This window comes from Geotrypetes seraphini, chromosome 16, assembly GCF_902459505.1.
Source record: "Geotrypetes seraphini chromosome 16, aGeoSer1.1, whole genome shotgun sequence".
NCBI lineage: Eukaryota > Metazoa > Chordata > Amphibia > Gymnophiona > Dermophiidae > Geotrypetes > Geotrypetes seraphini.
In genome coordinates this window covers 8391964-8405281 of record NC_047099.1, presented here as the reverse complement: position 1 = coordinate 8405281, position 13318 = coordinate 8391964, and the positions used below count along the sequence as shown (strand labels likewise).

Below are 13318 nucleotides of genomic sequence, written 5' to 3'. Positions count from 1 at the left end.
TTAAGGTGTTGCTAAAGACATTCCTTTTCCGCGATGCCTTTGTAATCTAAACTGTCCTTTCAGGACAACTTAGTTTTAAGAAATATTTCTACTTTCAGTTCCCCAACCTTTTGTTCTTCCCCTTAAGTGTTTTCTTTTCTTTCTATCAATTGTAGTTCCAATCCCTTTTTCTTTTCTGTTCCCGTTCGTCTGTGTCCTTAAATTGTTTTTTTCCCTTGGTTTGTTTTAGATTAAATTATATTTTAATTGGTATATTGTTTAGGCATATTTGTGCACCGCCTAGAAGGCTCGAGTGGGTGGTATAATAAATTTTAAATAAACAGGAACTTGAAACTTGAGAAACTAAAGTTGTCTGACAATTTAAGTCCTTATTACTATTTGTCATTTCTAAAACACTACCAGATATATGTAGCCATGAACAGACAGATATATGAGATTTCTAACAAGCAAGATATTCCTGGAGAATGTATTATATCGAAATGGTTAATATAAAAAAGTATCCATGAAAAGTTGAGTTGAAAGGGCTAAAGATAGAGCATGATACAGCAGCTCAGGAAGACATTTCTAAAGAGTATGGATGTTCTCTGAGCTTGTCTCATTGTATGCATTCTTTCAATCATCTCTCGTGTTTGTTTCCATACAGTTGATGAGGTGGAAGGAATGGCGGTCAGCAATGAAACGAGAGTCACGCAATTCATCCTCCTCGGACTTTCTAGCAATCCAGGCTTACAGACAGTATTCTTTGTATTCTTTCTAGTGATGTACCTGGGCACCATAGCTGGGAATCTTCTCATTATGATAACTATATTTGTGGACTCTCAACTGCACACGCCCATGTACTTCTTCCTTTGCAACCTGTCTTTCATAGATTTGTGCTTTTCTACCGTCACCGTCCCCCGATCTCTTATTCTCTTTCTCCTGCCGAGCAAAGCCATCTCTTTCAGCGAATGCATGACTCAATTGTTTTTCTTGCACTTCATTGGGGGTGCAGAATGCTTTCACCTGGTCCTGATGGCTTATGACCGCTATGTTGCCATCTGTAATCCTTTGCGGTACGCCACAATAATGAACAAACAGGTCTGCCTCCTGCTGGTGGTTTCTACGTGGGCAGGAGGCTTCATTCATGCCTTTGCACAGTCACTTCCAATCATTGAGCTTCCCTTTTGTGGTCCAAATGAGATTGATCATTTCCTTTGTGATGGCCATACCTTATCTTTGCTGGCTTGCTCTACTACTTTCATCAGTGAAGCCTTGGATATGGCCAACAGTGGATCATTAGCCCTTAGTTGTTTCTCAGTGTTGGTCATATCCTATGGATACATTATCTCCACTGTTTTAAAAATCCCATCAGCTGAGGGAAGGCATAAAGCTTTCTCTACTTGTGCCACCCACCTCCTGGTGGTCAGTTTGTTCTTTGGACCCATTGTTTTTGTCTACATGAGACCTTCGGTGACATTTGCAGTTGACAAACCCCTTGCTGTTTTCTACAGCATTGTGACCCCCTGGTTAAACCCCATTATTTATACTTTCAGAAACGAGAAGGCAAGAAAAGCCATGAAAAAGCTGGGAAGTAGGAAAATGGTTTATTTTAGGAAACGTATCAACTGATCGATGACCATTTAAAGAAAGATACCTTTGTGTAAACATCTGCTGTCACTGATTGATGTACCGTCTTTAATCTTTATTATTCTGATTATTTGTCTCTTGATTATACTTTAATAAAAATAAAATGGCCATTGTAACAAGTGAGTAAAGCTGAATGGATTATACTGTTCTTTGTGAAAAATCGAAGTTAAATCTCTTGTCACTTCCAAGAACCCTGAGTTATGCAAATAGTTGCTTGTTTTAAGAGATTCAGTAGCAGTTTTTGTTCTAATGTGTGACTACTCTTTAGTCACTATCCCCCAATTCTATAAATGGTACTTTGAGTTGTGTATGCAAATTTGGTCATATGTCCAATTTGTGCGTGCAACTTAATTGAATAATGAGCCAATTAGCACTTATTTAATTTCTTAACATTCAAGTATTAGTGTCAATGGGTTTTTATTTACATGTATGTCTGTAAATTTATGCCGTTCTCCGTCTCTGTAAATAATACTGTCATTGTTCCAGGCTCCTCTGCTCGCAACCTTGGAGTCGTCTTCGATTCAACCTTTCACTTTCTACACACATCCAACAAACTGCTAAGGTCTGTCGCTTCTATCTCTACAACATCACCAAAATTTGCTCCTCCCTCTCTGAGCGCACTACTCAGACCCTTGTCCACAATCTCGTAACCTCACACTTAGATTACTGCCATCTACTTCTAACTGGTCTCCCCCTACAATCTGTGCATGACTCATCTTCTACCAACCTCACTACACTCATGTTACTCATTTCCTTAAATCACTTCACTGGTTCCCTAGCTGCCTTCACATACAGTTCAAACTCCTATTACTAACCTACAAGTGTGTTCTTGCCGTAGCCCTTCAGTATCTCTCCTCTCTTATCTCTCCTTATACGCCTTCCTGCTCCTCAGATCAGATCCTTTTAGTTGTATCCTTCTCCTCCACTGCCAAGTCCAGACTTTGTTCCTTTAATTTAGCTGCCCTGTATGCCTGGAATAAGCTACCTGAGTATGTCCGCCGCCCATCTTCCTTTACCTTGTTTAAAAGCAGACTGAAAACCCACCTTTTTGACAGAGCCTTCAGTCTATAACCCCGTTCCCCGCTCACCACCCTAGCCAGCAGATTAACCATCACACTTGACTATACCCCCCACCCTGGCATCCTGTTTGTCTGTCTTGTCTGTTTAGATCATAAACTCTTTCGAGCAGAGACTATCTCCTTTGTGACTCCGTACAGCATTGCATATATCTGATAGCCCTATGGAAATAATTAATAGTAGCAGTAGTAGTAAATTAAGGCATGGGATCTGTCCCTAAAATTTATGTATGGCACCTAAAAGGGGATGCGGAAACAGGAGAGTCATGGGCGGATTGGAGGCGTTCCTTAAGTTATACACATAATTATAGAGTAAGGGTCATCCATGCATTTTCAAAAAGCCAGCCATGGCAGAATTGAGATGTCCTGCTCATAACATTAAAAAAAGAAAAGAAAAAAAGAAGTCCATTTCATAACCATAAAATTTTTAGAGGCACCTTGTTGCAGAATCGCTCTTTCTTGATAGGCGCCTAAGTTTCAATTATTGTTGATTAAAAAGCTTAATTGTGCTTGTTACTCGATTTAGAAAGGTGCCTATCTAGATGGGCGCCTCCGAAATAGGTGCCGGCTACAGAATTTGGGCCTTAATCCTCCACTGCCCTCCAGGTATGTTAGATAAATTGTGAGCCCACCAGGACAGATAAGGAAAATGCTTGAAGTACCTGTATATATCACAAAGTACTTTTGTAGACACGATTCACATGAAAGGTAGGCGGTGGAAATGTAGGCCTTGAAAACCCTGGCTTACATTTCCAGCGCCTCCCTTTCACTAAGCCACTAAGTCACAATTCTATAATTGATGCCGTTGTATAATCGGCGGCCATTTTTTCAGGCAGCCGATGATGATGGCATCATTTATAGACTCCGGCCCATAATGCCTAATGTTGTCATGAAGCCTAGTATCCCCTTCTAGTTTCATTTTCAGGGGGGGGGGGGGCAGTGATCTCTGGTCATGCCAAGGTATTTTTACTTTCTGGCTTCAGCCTTGAAGCAATGATACCTACTGGCCTGTGTAAACTAAGACATCAACTAAATTGCTTCTTCCTACTTACTGCTGCCATAGGAGTCGTACTTATGAAATGGAGCTCTTTTAATTGCCTCCATCTAATTTCCTTATCTCTAAAGAGCTGCTCACATACAATTTTTAAAAAAACTAATACTCAGCTTAATCACCAGTTCTAGAAGTCTTCCTTTAAACAATCACTTTCAAATCCACAGTGGAGGGCTTAATTGAATATTAGTCTCTTAATGAGTCATTTACATCAGAGACCTAGCAATTTTCCTTCAGATATTAATTTGTGTCTGCTTGACAGAGGTCTGGTAGCCACAAAATATTCTCAAAGCTTTGGCTGCTCACAGACAGCTTGGAATGTCAACACTGCTACAAGGCTTTACGTCCAGCACAAAAGGGCCCGTTTCTGTAAATGATGCCTAAATCATAGGCCCCCACTAGGAATGCGATGCCTAGCGCATGTCAATCGTAAGTTAGGCGTCATTTAGAGAATCACGCCTAGCAGCGCCTAAATGGGATTCAGGCACCAGTTGACATCTGAACTTTAGGCGTGCCCTATTTATGCCAGGGTTTTCTTTGCCTAGCCCCCCCTCCCCCTTTTTACAAAAGCATAGTGTGGATTTTTAGTGCCGGCTGTGGTAGCAACAGCTCTGACATTCATATAATTCCTATGCGCATAGGAGCTGTTACCGCTAAGGCCAGTGCTATAAACTGCACTATACTTTTGTAAAAGGGGGGAGGGGTAAGTACTGGTGCCTAAATTAGGCGCCTACCAGCGCCTAGGTCCACTTCAGGGATCTAAACACAAATCACGCCCACAATCTGCTCACAGCCTGCCCCTAACCATGCCTGCTTTCTGGTAGGCGTCTTCTGCTAGGTACTTACTGAGTTTGGCATCTACCACCAAATTAATATTAATTGATTTAGTCTTTTAAATAATTAAGTTAGATGCCTAGATCAGCTAGGCTTGCCGATGTACGTGCTTAACTTTAAGCATCTTTTACAGAATCAGTGCTAAAATGTCTCAGTCACTGGACAGTCTTTCTTGATTTCTGCACTGACCACTAGGCTGTCCATGCAGTGGCATAGTAAGGGGGGCAGGTATAGACCACCTATGGCACCATTTTGGTGGGGGCGCCAGCATCTCTCCATGCCCCTCCTCCCATGCCTTGCTCGCTCACGGGGCCAGGAAGTGACATCAAAGGGAAGCCAATGCTGGCACGAGCAGCAGGCCGGAGAAGCTGCTCACGCTGGTTAAGATTTAAAGAGGTGGTGGGGAAGGGAAGACATAAGTGTGGCCTGAGTGGTGGAGAACAGGGCATGGGGATGCAGGGGCACTACCGCCCCAGGTGCCTCCTACCCTCGTTATGCCACTGTGTCCATGTGCTCTTCAGGGATGTCTGTGTGACCATTTTTATGAAATGATTTCAGCCAAACACTATCGTCCTTGTTGTTTTTGTCATGTACAATTCAGACATTTCTCTTTGGAAAATGACATTTCATTTTGTCCTAACATATTTTTGAACAGAAAACCTGGACATGTTTTCTTTTTGATTATGGCTATGAAATTGACTATTTTTTTGAACATTATGATCAGGATATCTCAATTCTGACATGGATGGTTTTTTTTTTTATTTTTAAATGCCCTTTCATGTCTTGTGGATACAGGAAAGGCTGAAGAAAATGGAGAGTGCAGGGAGCTGCTAGTCTCAAGTAGGGGAAACCAAAGTGTGCATCTGCTCCAGTGTTTTTGGTCTTCCAAATGAAATACAGGATTCTGATACTTTTAAATTACAGTGCAAACAGCAGGAGTGTGGAATATCTTGTAAGTTTTAAGGCTCCACATCATTCACTTCTTGGTTGGGCTGAGATCTTTTCAGCAGCTCCTCATACTTTTCAGTTTTCATGCCAGACTTATCCACATGGACTCCAGAGGTTCTTATTGGCTTCTTTTTTTTCCACCGATATATTGGTGACTAGTGTAAGTTGCAAAGTTGTTTAAGCACCTTCTTCTTTTAGGATCCTCCAGAGATCATAATAATAAGAGCTTCAAATACTATTTAAGTTCATCACTTTGTTGCCTACTGGAAAAATGCTTTAACACTTGATTGTTGGTAGAGCTAGTAAGGCAAGAGGCAACCTATTCTTCAGCATTTCCGAATTAAACTTTGTGGTAATTTTCAGGAATTTTTTTGTGCTTGGGACTATGGAAAGCAAAAATCCTCCATTCAGCTGATGGTCTCTTTAATTCATATATGGTGTAAGTATCTATCTTGCTTTACATTTATCCTTAATGCTTGCCAAACCTGTAGTCGTCGGTCTCTTAACATATGCTAAAATGCAATTTTGTAAGTGCATGTCCCTTACAGAATAAAGGTAGATAAAATGAAAAGACTATCAATTCAGGTGAAGGATAGGAATGGGAGGAGGTAGAGATGAAGATGGCAATGACATTCAAAAATGTGCTGGGAAAGCATGGAAACAGACTTAGCGGTGATGAGATGCCAATCCCTGGAATTGAGAAGCAATGTCAGTTCTGGGCAGACTTCTGCGGTCTGTGCCCTGATAAGAGCAAGGACAATTCAAGTATGTAGTTTCACGTCAAACCTTATGAGTTTAATTTGTTGGGAAGACTGGATGGGCAGTGCAAGGCTTTATCTGTCGTCATGTACTGTTTCTCTGTTGTGTTATGATTCCTGACTAATAGTATTGTCAGCGTACACTCATTTCTTGTCTTGTTCACCTTGTTTCTCCTTATCTCGTCTCATTTGACGCATCTGTTCATCTCTTTCTCCAAGTGCTTCCTTAATATAACAAAAGAGTACAATGATTTCCCCAAAAAATCCTTGGGAAAACTCTCAAATTTAAAATAGGAAGGGTTGGTAAACAATTGTCAGATTGGATTTTTATCGCCATCCCCTTCACTTTTTTTCCACATAAATCATTAATGCTGTCATTTATTTTTTTAGAAGTCCATAAATATCAAAAAGCCCAAAGAAAATAAATAAAGAAGGGTCAGTCTCATATACCGATCAATCCTAAATAATAATAATTTTATTCCTATATACCGTCAAAGCTGTAGTAGTTCGAGGCGGTTTACAACAAAGAAGAGCTGGACAATCAGCGAATATAGGTACAATGTAAAGTCATACAAAAACAGGTGAGCAGGATACAGAGGTAAGGCATAAGAGATCTTGGGAAACAAGAGATAAGGCATAAGAGGTCTTAGGTTACAAATCGGTTAAACAGGTTTGGTTTTACTAATTTTTTTGAAACTTAGGTAGAATGAGGAGTGCGTGATAATATTACCCAGCCAATCATTCAGTTGACCTGCTCCTGGTTCTTTATATTCTTTTTTTTGCACATGAAAGCCTACTCTTAAAATGGAGTGTAATTAAATTTAAGCTTAAATATACACTTCCCCTTCCATATTCGCAGGGGGTAGGGGCACAGCCGGCCCGCGAATATGGAAAAATTGTGAATAATATTTGGGCCGGTTCTGCCCTTATCCTCCGCTTCCCCCGGCTATTTTTAGCCCTGTAAGCCCCCCCTTAAGCCTTACCTGGTGGTCTAGCGGGTTTTCAGACAAGAGCGATCTTCCCACACTCCTGCCCCATGCAGATCGCTCACAGAAAATGGCTGCCTTGAGCTCCCCTAGTCACTCGAGCCATTTCCTGTGAGCGATCTGCTCGGGGCAAGAGCGTGGGAAGATCGCTCCTGCCTGAAAACCTGCTAGACCACCAGGTAAGGCTTAGGGGGGGGGGGCTTAAGTACCTTAAGATAGACACTTGTATAGAGCTCTCTGAAGGGTTATAATTAAGTGATATCTATAAGAATAAGAGCAAACGGGCAAAAGAGGGGCATAATTTACTTTAGTGGAGGGAGGCTACTGAATGGGATCTGAGTATAGAAATCTGTATATAAGCCTAAAATAGAATAGATGACAATTTAAGTCCTTACTGCTATTTGTCATTTCTAAAACACTCCCAGATATATGCAGCTATGAACATACAAATATAGGGGTTACTGTGAAGTTTCCGTACAAACGTAAGGAAGTTCTTTTTCACCCAGAGAGTGGTGGAAAACTGGGACGCTCTTCCGGAGGCTGTTGTGGGGGAAAACATCCTCCAGGGATTCAAGACAAAGTTAGACAAGTTCCTGCTAGACCAGAACATACGCAGGTAAGGCTAGACTCAGTTAGGGCGCTTGTCTTGGACCAGAGGGCCGCTACGTGAGTGGACTGCTGGGCACGATGGACCACTGGTCTGACCCAGCAGCGGCAATTCTTATGTTCTTATGTAAAATGATTTCTAACAAGCAGATAGTCCTGGAGAATGTATTAGAAAGAAGTGGTTAATATATATAAAAAAATGTTTTCCTGAAAACCTGAGTTCTTAAACAGGATTTGAAAGGGCTAAAGATAGCGCATGATACAGCAGCTCAGGAAGACTTTGCTAAAGAGTGTAGGATGTTCTCATTGCATGCATTCTTTCAATCCTCTCTCGTGTTTGTTTCCCTACAGTTGACGAGGCGGAAGGAATGGCGGTCAGCAATGAAACGAGAGTCACGCAATTCATCCTCCTCGGACTTTCTAGCAATCCAGATGTACAGCTAGCCTTCTTTCTGCTCTTTCTAGTGATGTATCTGCTCACTATAACTGGGAATCTTCTTATTATGATAACTGTATACGTTGACTCTCAACTGCACACGCCCATGTACTTCTTCCTTTGTAACCTGTCTTTCATAGATTTGTGTTGTTCCACAGTCATTGTCCCTAGATCCCTAATTCTCTTTCTCCTGCCCAGCAAACCCATCTCGTTCAGCGACTGCATGTCTCAGTTGTTCTTTCTGCATTTTATTGGCGGGGTGGAATGCTTTCACCTGGTCCTGATGGCTTATGACCGCTACGTTGCCATCTGCAATCCTTTGCGTTATAACACCATAATGAATAGACAAGTCTGTCTCCTGCTGGTGGTTTCTACGTGGGCAGGCGGCTTCATTCATGCCTTTGCGCAGTCAATTCCGATCATTGGGCTTCCCTTTTGTGGTCCTAATAAGATAGATCATTTCCTTTGCGATGGGCCTACTTTAACTTTGTTGGCTTGCTCTAGTACTTTTATCAGCGAAACTTTGGATATGGTCAACAGTGGATCGTTAGGTCTTAGTTGTTTCTTAGTGCTGGTCATATCCTATGGATACATTATTTCTACCATCTTAAAAATTGACTCATCTGAGGGAAGGCAGAAAGCTTTCTCCACCTGTGCCACCCACCTCATGGTAGTCAGTTTGTTCTTTGGCCCCATTGTTTTCATCTACATGAGACCTCCGGTCACATATGCAATTGATAAACCACTCGCTCTTTTTTACAGCATTGTGACTCCCTGGTTAAATCCTGTTATTTATACTCTCAGAAATGAGAAGGCAAGGAAAGCCATGAAGAAGCTGGGAAGTAGGAAATGTCTTTGTTGAGGAGACACATAAGCTGATCTCTTCCCATTTAAAGAAAGTCAACTACTACTACTATTAATGATTTCTACAGCCCTACCAGACGCACTCAGCGCTTCACAAAGTCACAGAAAAGAATAAAACAGTCCTTGCTCGAGAGTGCAAACATCTCCTGTCACTGATTGATGTATGGTCTTTAATCTTTATTATTTTGATTATTTGCCCTTTGATTAAATTTTTTTTAATAAAATGTCCATTGTACGGTTTAGCAGAGCTGAATGAATCATTCTGTTCTTAATGAAAAGTATGAGTTTTATCTCGTTAAATCCAAGAACCCTGAGCTATGTAAATATTTGCTGACTAAACTTGTATTGATTTTATTTTATAAAACTTATTTTTGGAGATTCAGTAGCAGTTGTTTTTCTAAGATGTGATTACACTTTAGTCATTATTCCACAAATTTTATAAATTAAACTTTGAGTTACGTGTGCAAATTTGGTCAGTCACTCAATTTGGTCATGTAACTTAATTCAATTAGCACTGATATTTGGTTTATTAACAAGCAAGTATTACTGTTAATGGATTTTAATTTATATTAATGCTTGTAAATTTAGGTGCGTAATCCGTGCCTATAATTTACGCATAGAACCAATAAAGGGTACAGAAATATTAGGGTCATGGACGGTTCAGGGGAGTTCATCAAAGTTACACACATAATTATAGAATACCGATCATCCATGTTCTTTGGTGCAACATTTTCTTTGATGCAAATGGTCGCACCTAAAGGTAGGCACAGCTCCTGGGCATAAGCATTATTCTATAAACTGCATAATATATAGAATTCAATACTATCCCCCTCTTTTACTAAGGTGCGCTAACCGATAAGTGCACTAATCGAATTAGTGCATGCTAATTGCAAACGCATCCCTAGACTAACATGCATGCATTAGCGTTTAGCATGCGCTAAATTGGTTAGCACACCTTAGTGAAAGAGGGCCTATGTATTAAATCTTATTTTCAAGAATGCTCATAATCAAAGCTCATAATCAAAAAACAAAGACATCAAAAAAGCATCTTAAATCGGCAATTGGACGTTCAAAGCTGTCTTTCTGTACATCTAGTGAGGTGTTCCATCCTCTGTATTCAGAGCATGAGATGGGCAAACTTTGGGTGGTCTCAAAGGTGGGTTAGACATGGACGCCTTGCAGTGATGATCAAACATTTTGTAAGACATCCTGGATGGAGCTTATACGTTTGGAACTAGACCTGTTTTAGAAAGGTCTAAGTGCCACAAAGGTGCTCAAACTGACCAGATCAAGGTAAAACACCACCACACTCCCCCGGTGCTCACTGACCCCCTTCCACCACACAAAAATGAGAACAAAAAGGTACATAGCTGTCTAAAACATAAGCATCTAATATGGAGAAACCTAGTAGAGCTGCACAAGGTGTTTTAAGTAGCCTGGTGAGTGGGCTAATGAACCATAGAGGATGACCACGGCCTATAAGCCACTCTAACCACTACATTTATGGTAGAATGTGTGAGCCCACCCAAAACCTACCATACTGCCATATAAGTGCCACCTATAGCCATAAGTGCTATTGGGATGGTACACAGGAGGGTAAATGAGGTTTTATAGGGGTTTGGGGAGACTCACCCTAAATTCCAAGGGGGTTATGTTGAGATATACAGCTGGCACTCTTTATGAGAAGTTCACAGCAGTGCCCTCTAAGGTGTCCCGTTGCTCTGTTGGGATGTATATGTGGCCAGTCCATTACTGAACTGGCCCCGACCATGTCCAAATGGTCAGGATTAGGATGTTTTCAACCTGGATGTTTTTCTGCTCGAAAATGGAGTATAAACCTAGATGTTCTGGCGGCCTAGATATCCCAATGGCCAAGATGTATAAGTAGACAGTTTTCAAAAAATATATATATTTGGACATCCAGCAGTTTGCCATTCAAAGATGGCCATTTTTGTACTTCCAACTTTAGAGGTTGAGCTGGAAACTCCAAGTCGGACTTAGATTTTTTTTTTTTAGTTAGGCGCCAACTAAAATTGAAAATGAGGCCAATTAAGATATTTAATCACCAATATTTAATACTTAGGCGCTAATCACTATCAATGCGTGCCTATCAATGTGCTCAAGCGGCGGCCCTCTGGTCAAAATCCAGCACCCTAACCGAGACTAGCCCTATCAGTGTACATTCTTGTTCAGCAGGAATTTGTCTAACTTTGTCTTGGATCCCTGGAGGGTGTTTTCCCCTATGACAGACTCTGGAAGAGCGTTCCAGTTTTCTACCATTCTCTGGGTGAAGAAGAACTTCCTTACGTTCGTACGGAATCTATCCCCATTCAAACATGTTGCAACTGTTAGATACCTGTTCACCAAAAAGTGGAATTGAACTCACCACCTGTGGAACATATAAACCAGTTAAGAGCTACTTGTGTATCCACATCAGAATTTGAGCTCTGGGTTGTTTCTTTTTCAGGAGTGTGTGGCGCAGTGGTTGGATCTACAGCCTCAACACCCTGGCGTTGTGGGTTCAAACCCTGCGCTGTTCCTTGTGACCCTGGGCAAGTCACTTAATTCTCCATAGCCCCAGGTACATTAGATAGATTGTGAGCCCACCGGGACAGAGAGGGAAAATACTTGAGCACCTGATTGTAAAAACCGCTTAGATAGGCGGTATATAAAATCCTAATAAACTTTTTTGAATATCTAATGCTTCATGAAGGCTCACTACCAGTTCCTTACCATATATCATTAAGCGGTATCCAGCAACAAATTTGTGTGGCTCAACAGCTTAAGGCGACATTGTTGTCAGCTAATGCCTTGTGGCTAACAGGTAGGGTGTTCAAAACCACATCGAATCATTTTTGCGGTATCTGTCCCACCTGGGTGCATATTGATGATGTTGTGATGATGTCACAGTTGTGTGACCCAAAATGGCCATTTTCTTTGCTGAACCAACAGCAAACGTGAGCATTCTCTTTGTTTGTTTGTTTTTCCTGAGAGCTGGAAATGGGGTGTATCAAAGAATTCAATAGAAAACAGTTGTGAAAAACAACTATATCTAGAAATGCTGAATTAATTGAGAGTCATACAATTTATGACCTTAAACAAGATATTTTGAGGGGGGAAGGGAAATAGAATAGAGCATTCTAGTGAATATGTATTCTGCTTGAGCTGGTATGAGACATGGCTGGTCAATACATTTTAGAAGTGTCCTCAAACGTTGACTACCAGGCTTTACCATGACTCTGGCCAGAACTGAAATAGTTAATAGTGCAAGATGGAACCCCTAACACTATGTCCTCTCTTGATTTTGCACAGTGGAGGAAGAAAAGTGCCTCTCTTTCCACATATATAGTGTTGTACTACAACCAATGATTGCCTTTTGGGGGGTTTCCATTACATATGGCTATGGTTTGTAGGTAGCAATGTTCTTCTGAGTGTCACAGAGGTATTGTAAAATATTTCTCCTCTTTCTGGTCGGGTGTCTGGTCTACAGTTCTCCACATCTTTCATATCAATGACCCATTCTCCTTAGATATACTACTCACTGGTACATTACCATTAACCTCCTCTCTACCTACACACCATGAATGCTTGCTGATAATATTATTGTTTATTGGTCTCTCCCTTATCCTCCAACATTGGAAGGATACGTCGAAATTACATATTGCTCAATGGTGGAATTCAGTCTGCTTACATGTAAAATATGAACACTACATTGCTGAACGCCACAACTCCCTTTCCTTCTATACCAAAACCTGGTCGATATTACTTGATTATTGCAAATCTAACCTTTGATAACTCCCTTTTGTTTTATTATTTTCACATGTTATTTCTTGTTCTATTTTATTTACTGACTTATCTATACTGGCTACTGCTTTATATATATATATATATATATATATATATATATATATATATATTTTCTTGATTTGTATATTATGACAAATATTCTAATTATTGCCCTCTTCTCTTACCACTATCCACCCTTTTTTACCGCATATATGGGTATACTGTTATCTTATAGATTGCTACACTTCACATGTGTTAATGCTTGTTACTATTGTGTGTTCCCCTTTTGGGAACACTCATATTGTTGGCTTTATATTGTATTGTATTATTTTACAAAATCAATCAAT

General features: G+C 40.6%; 2 protein-coding genes across 2 annotated transcripts; both read left to right on the top strand.

The window, feature by feature from the left end:
• Window positions 1-660: 660 nt before the first annotated feature.
• On the top strand, window positions 661-1608 carry LOC117350456 (olfactory receptor 4E2-like). The gene has a single exon (XM_033924749.1). The coding sequence runs from the start codon at window positions 661-663 to the stop codon at window positions 1606-1608; it is 948 nt and encodes a 315-aa protein (XP_033780640.1).
• Window positions 1609-8253: 6645 nt separating this feature from the next.
• On the top strand, window positions 8254-9183 carry LOC117350455 (olfactory receptor 4Q3-like). Its single transcript, XM_033924748.1, has one exon. It carries the CDS (start codon window positions 8254-8256, stop codon window positions 9181-9183), a length of 930 nt encoding a protein of 309 aa, XP_033780639.1.
• Window positions 9184-13318: the final 4135 nt, after the last annotated feature.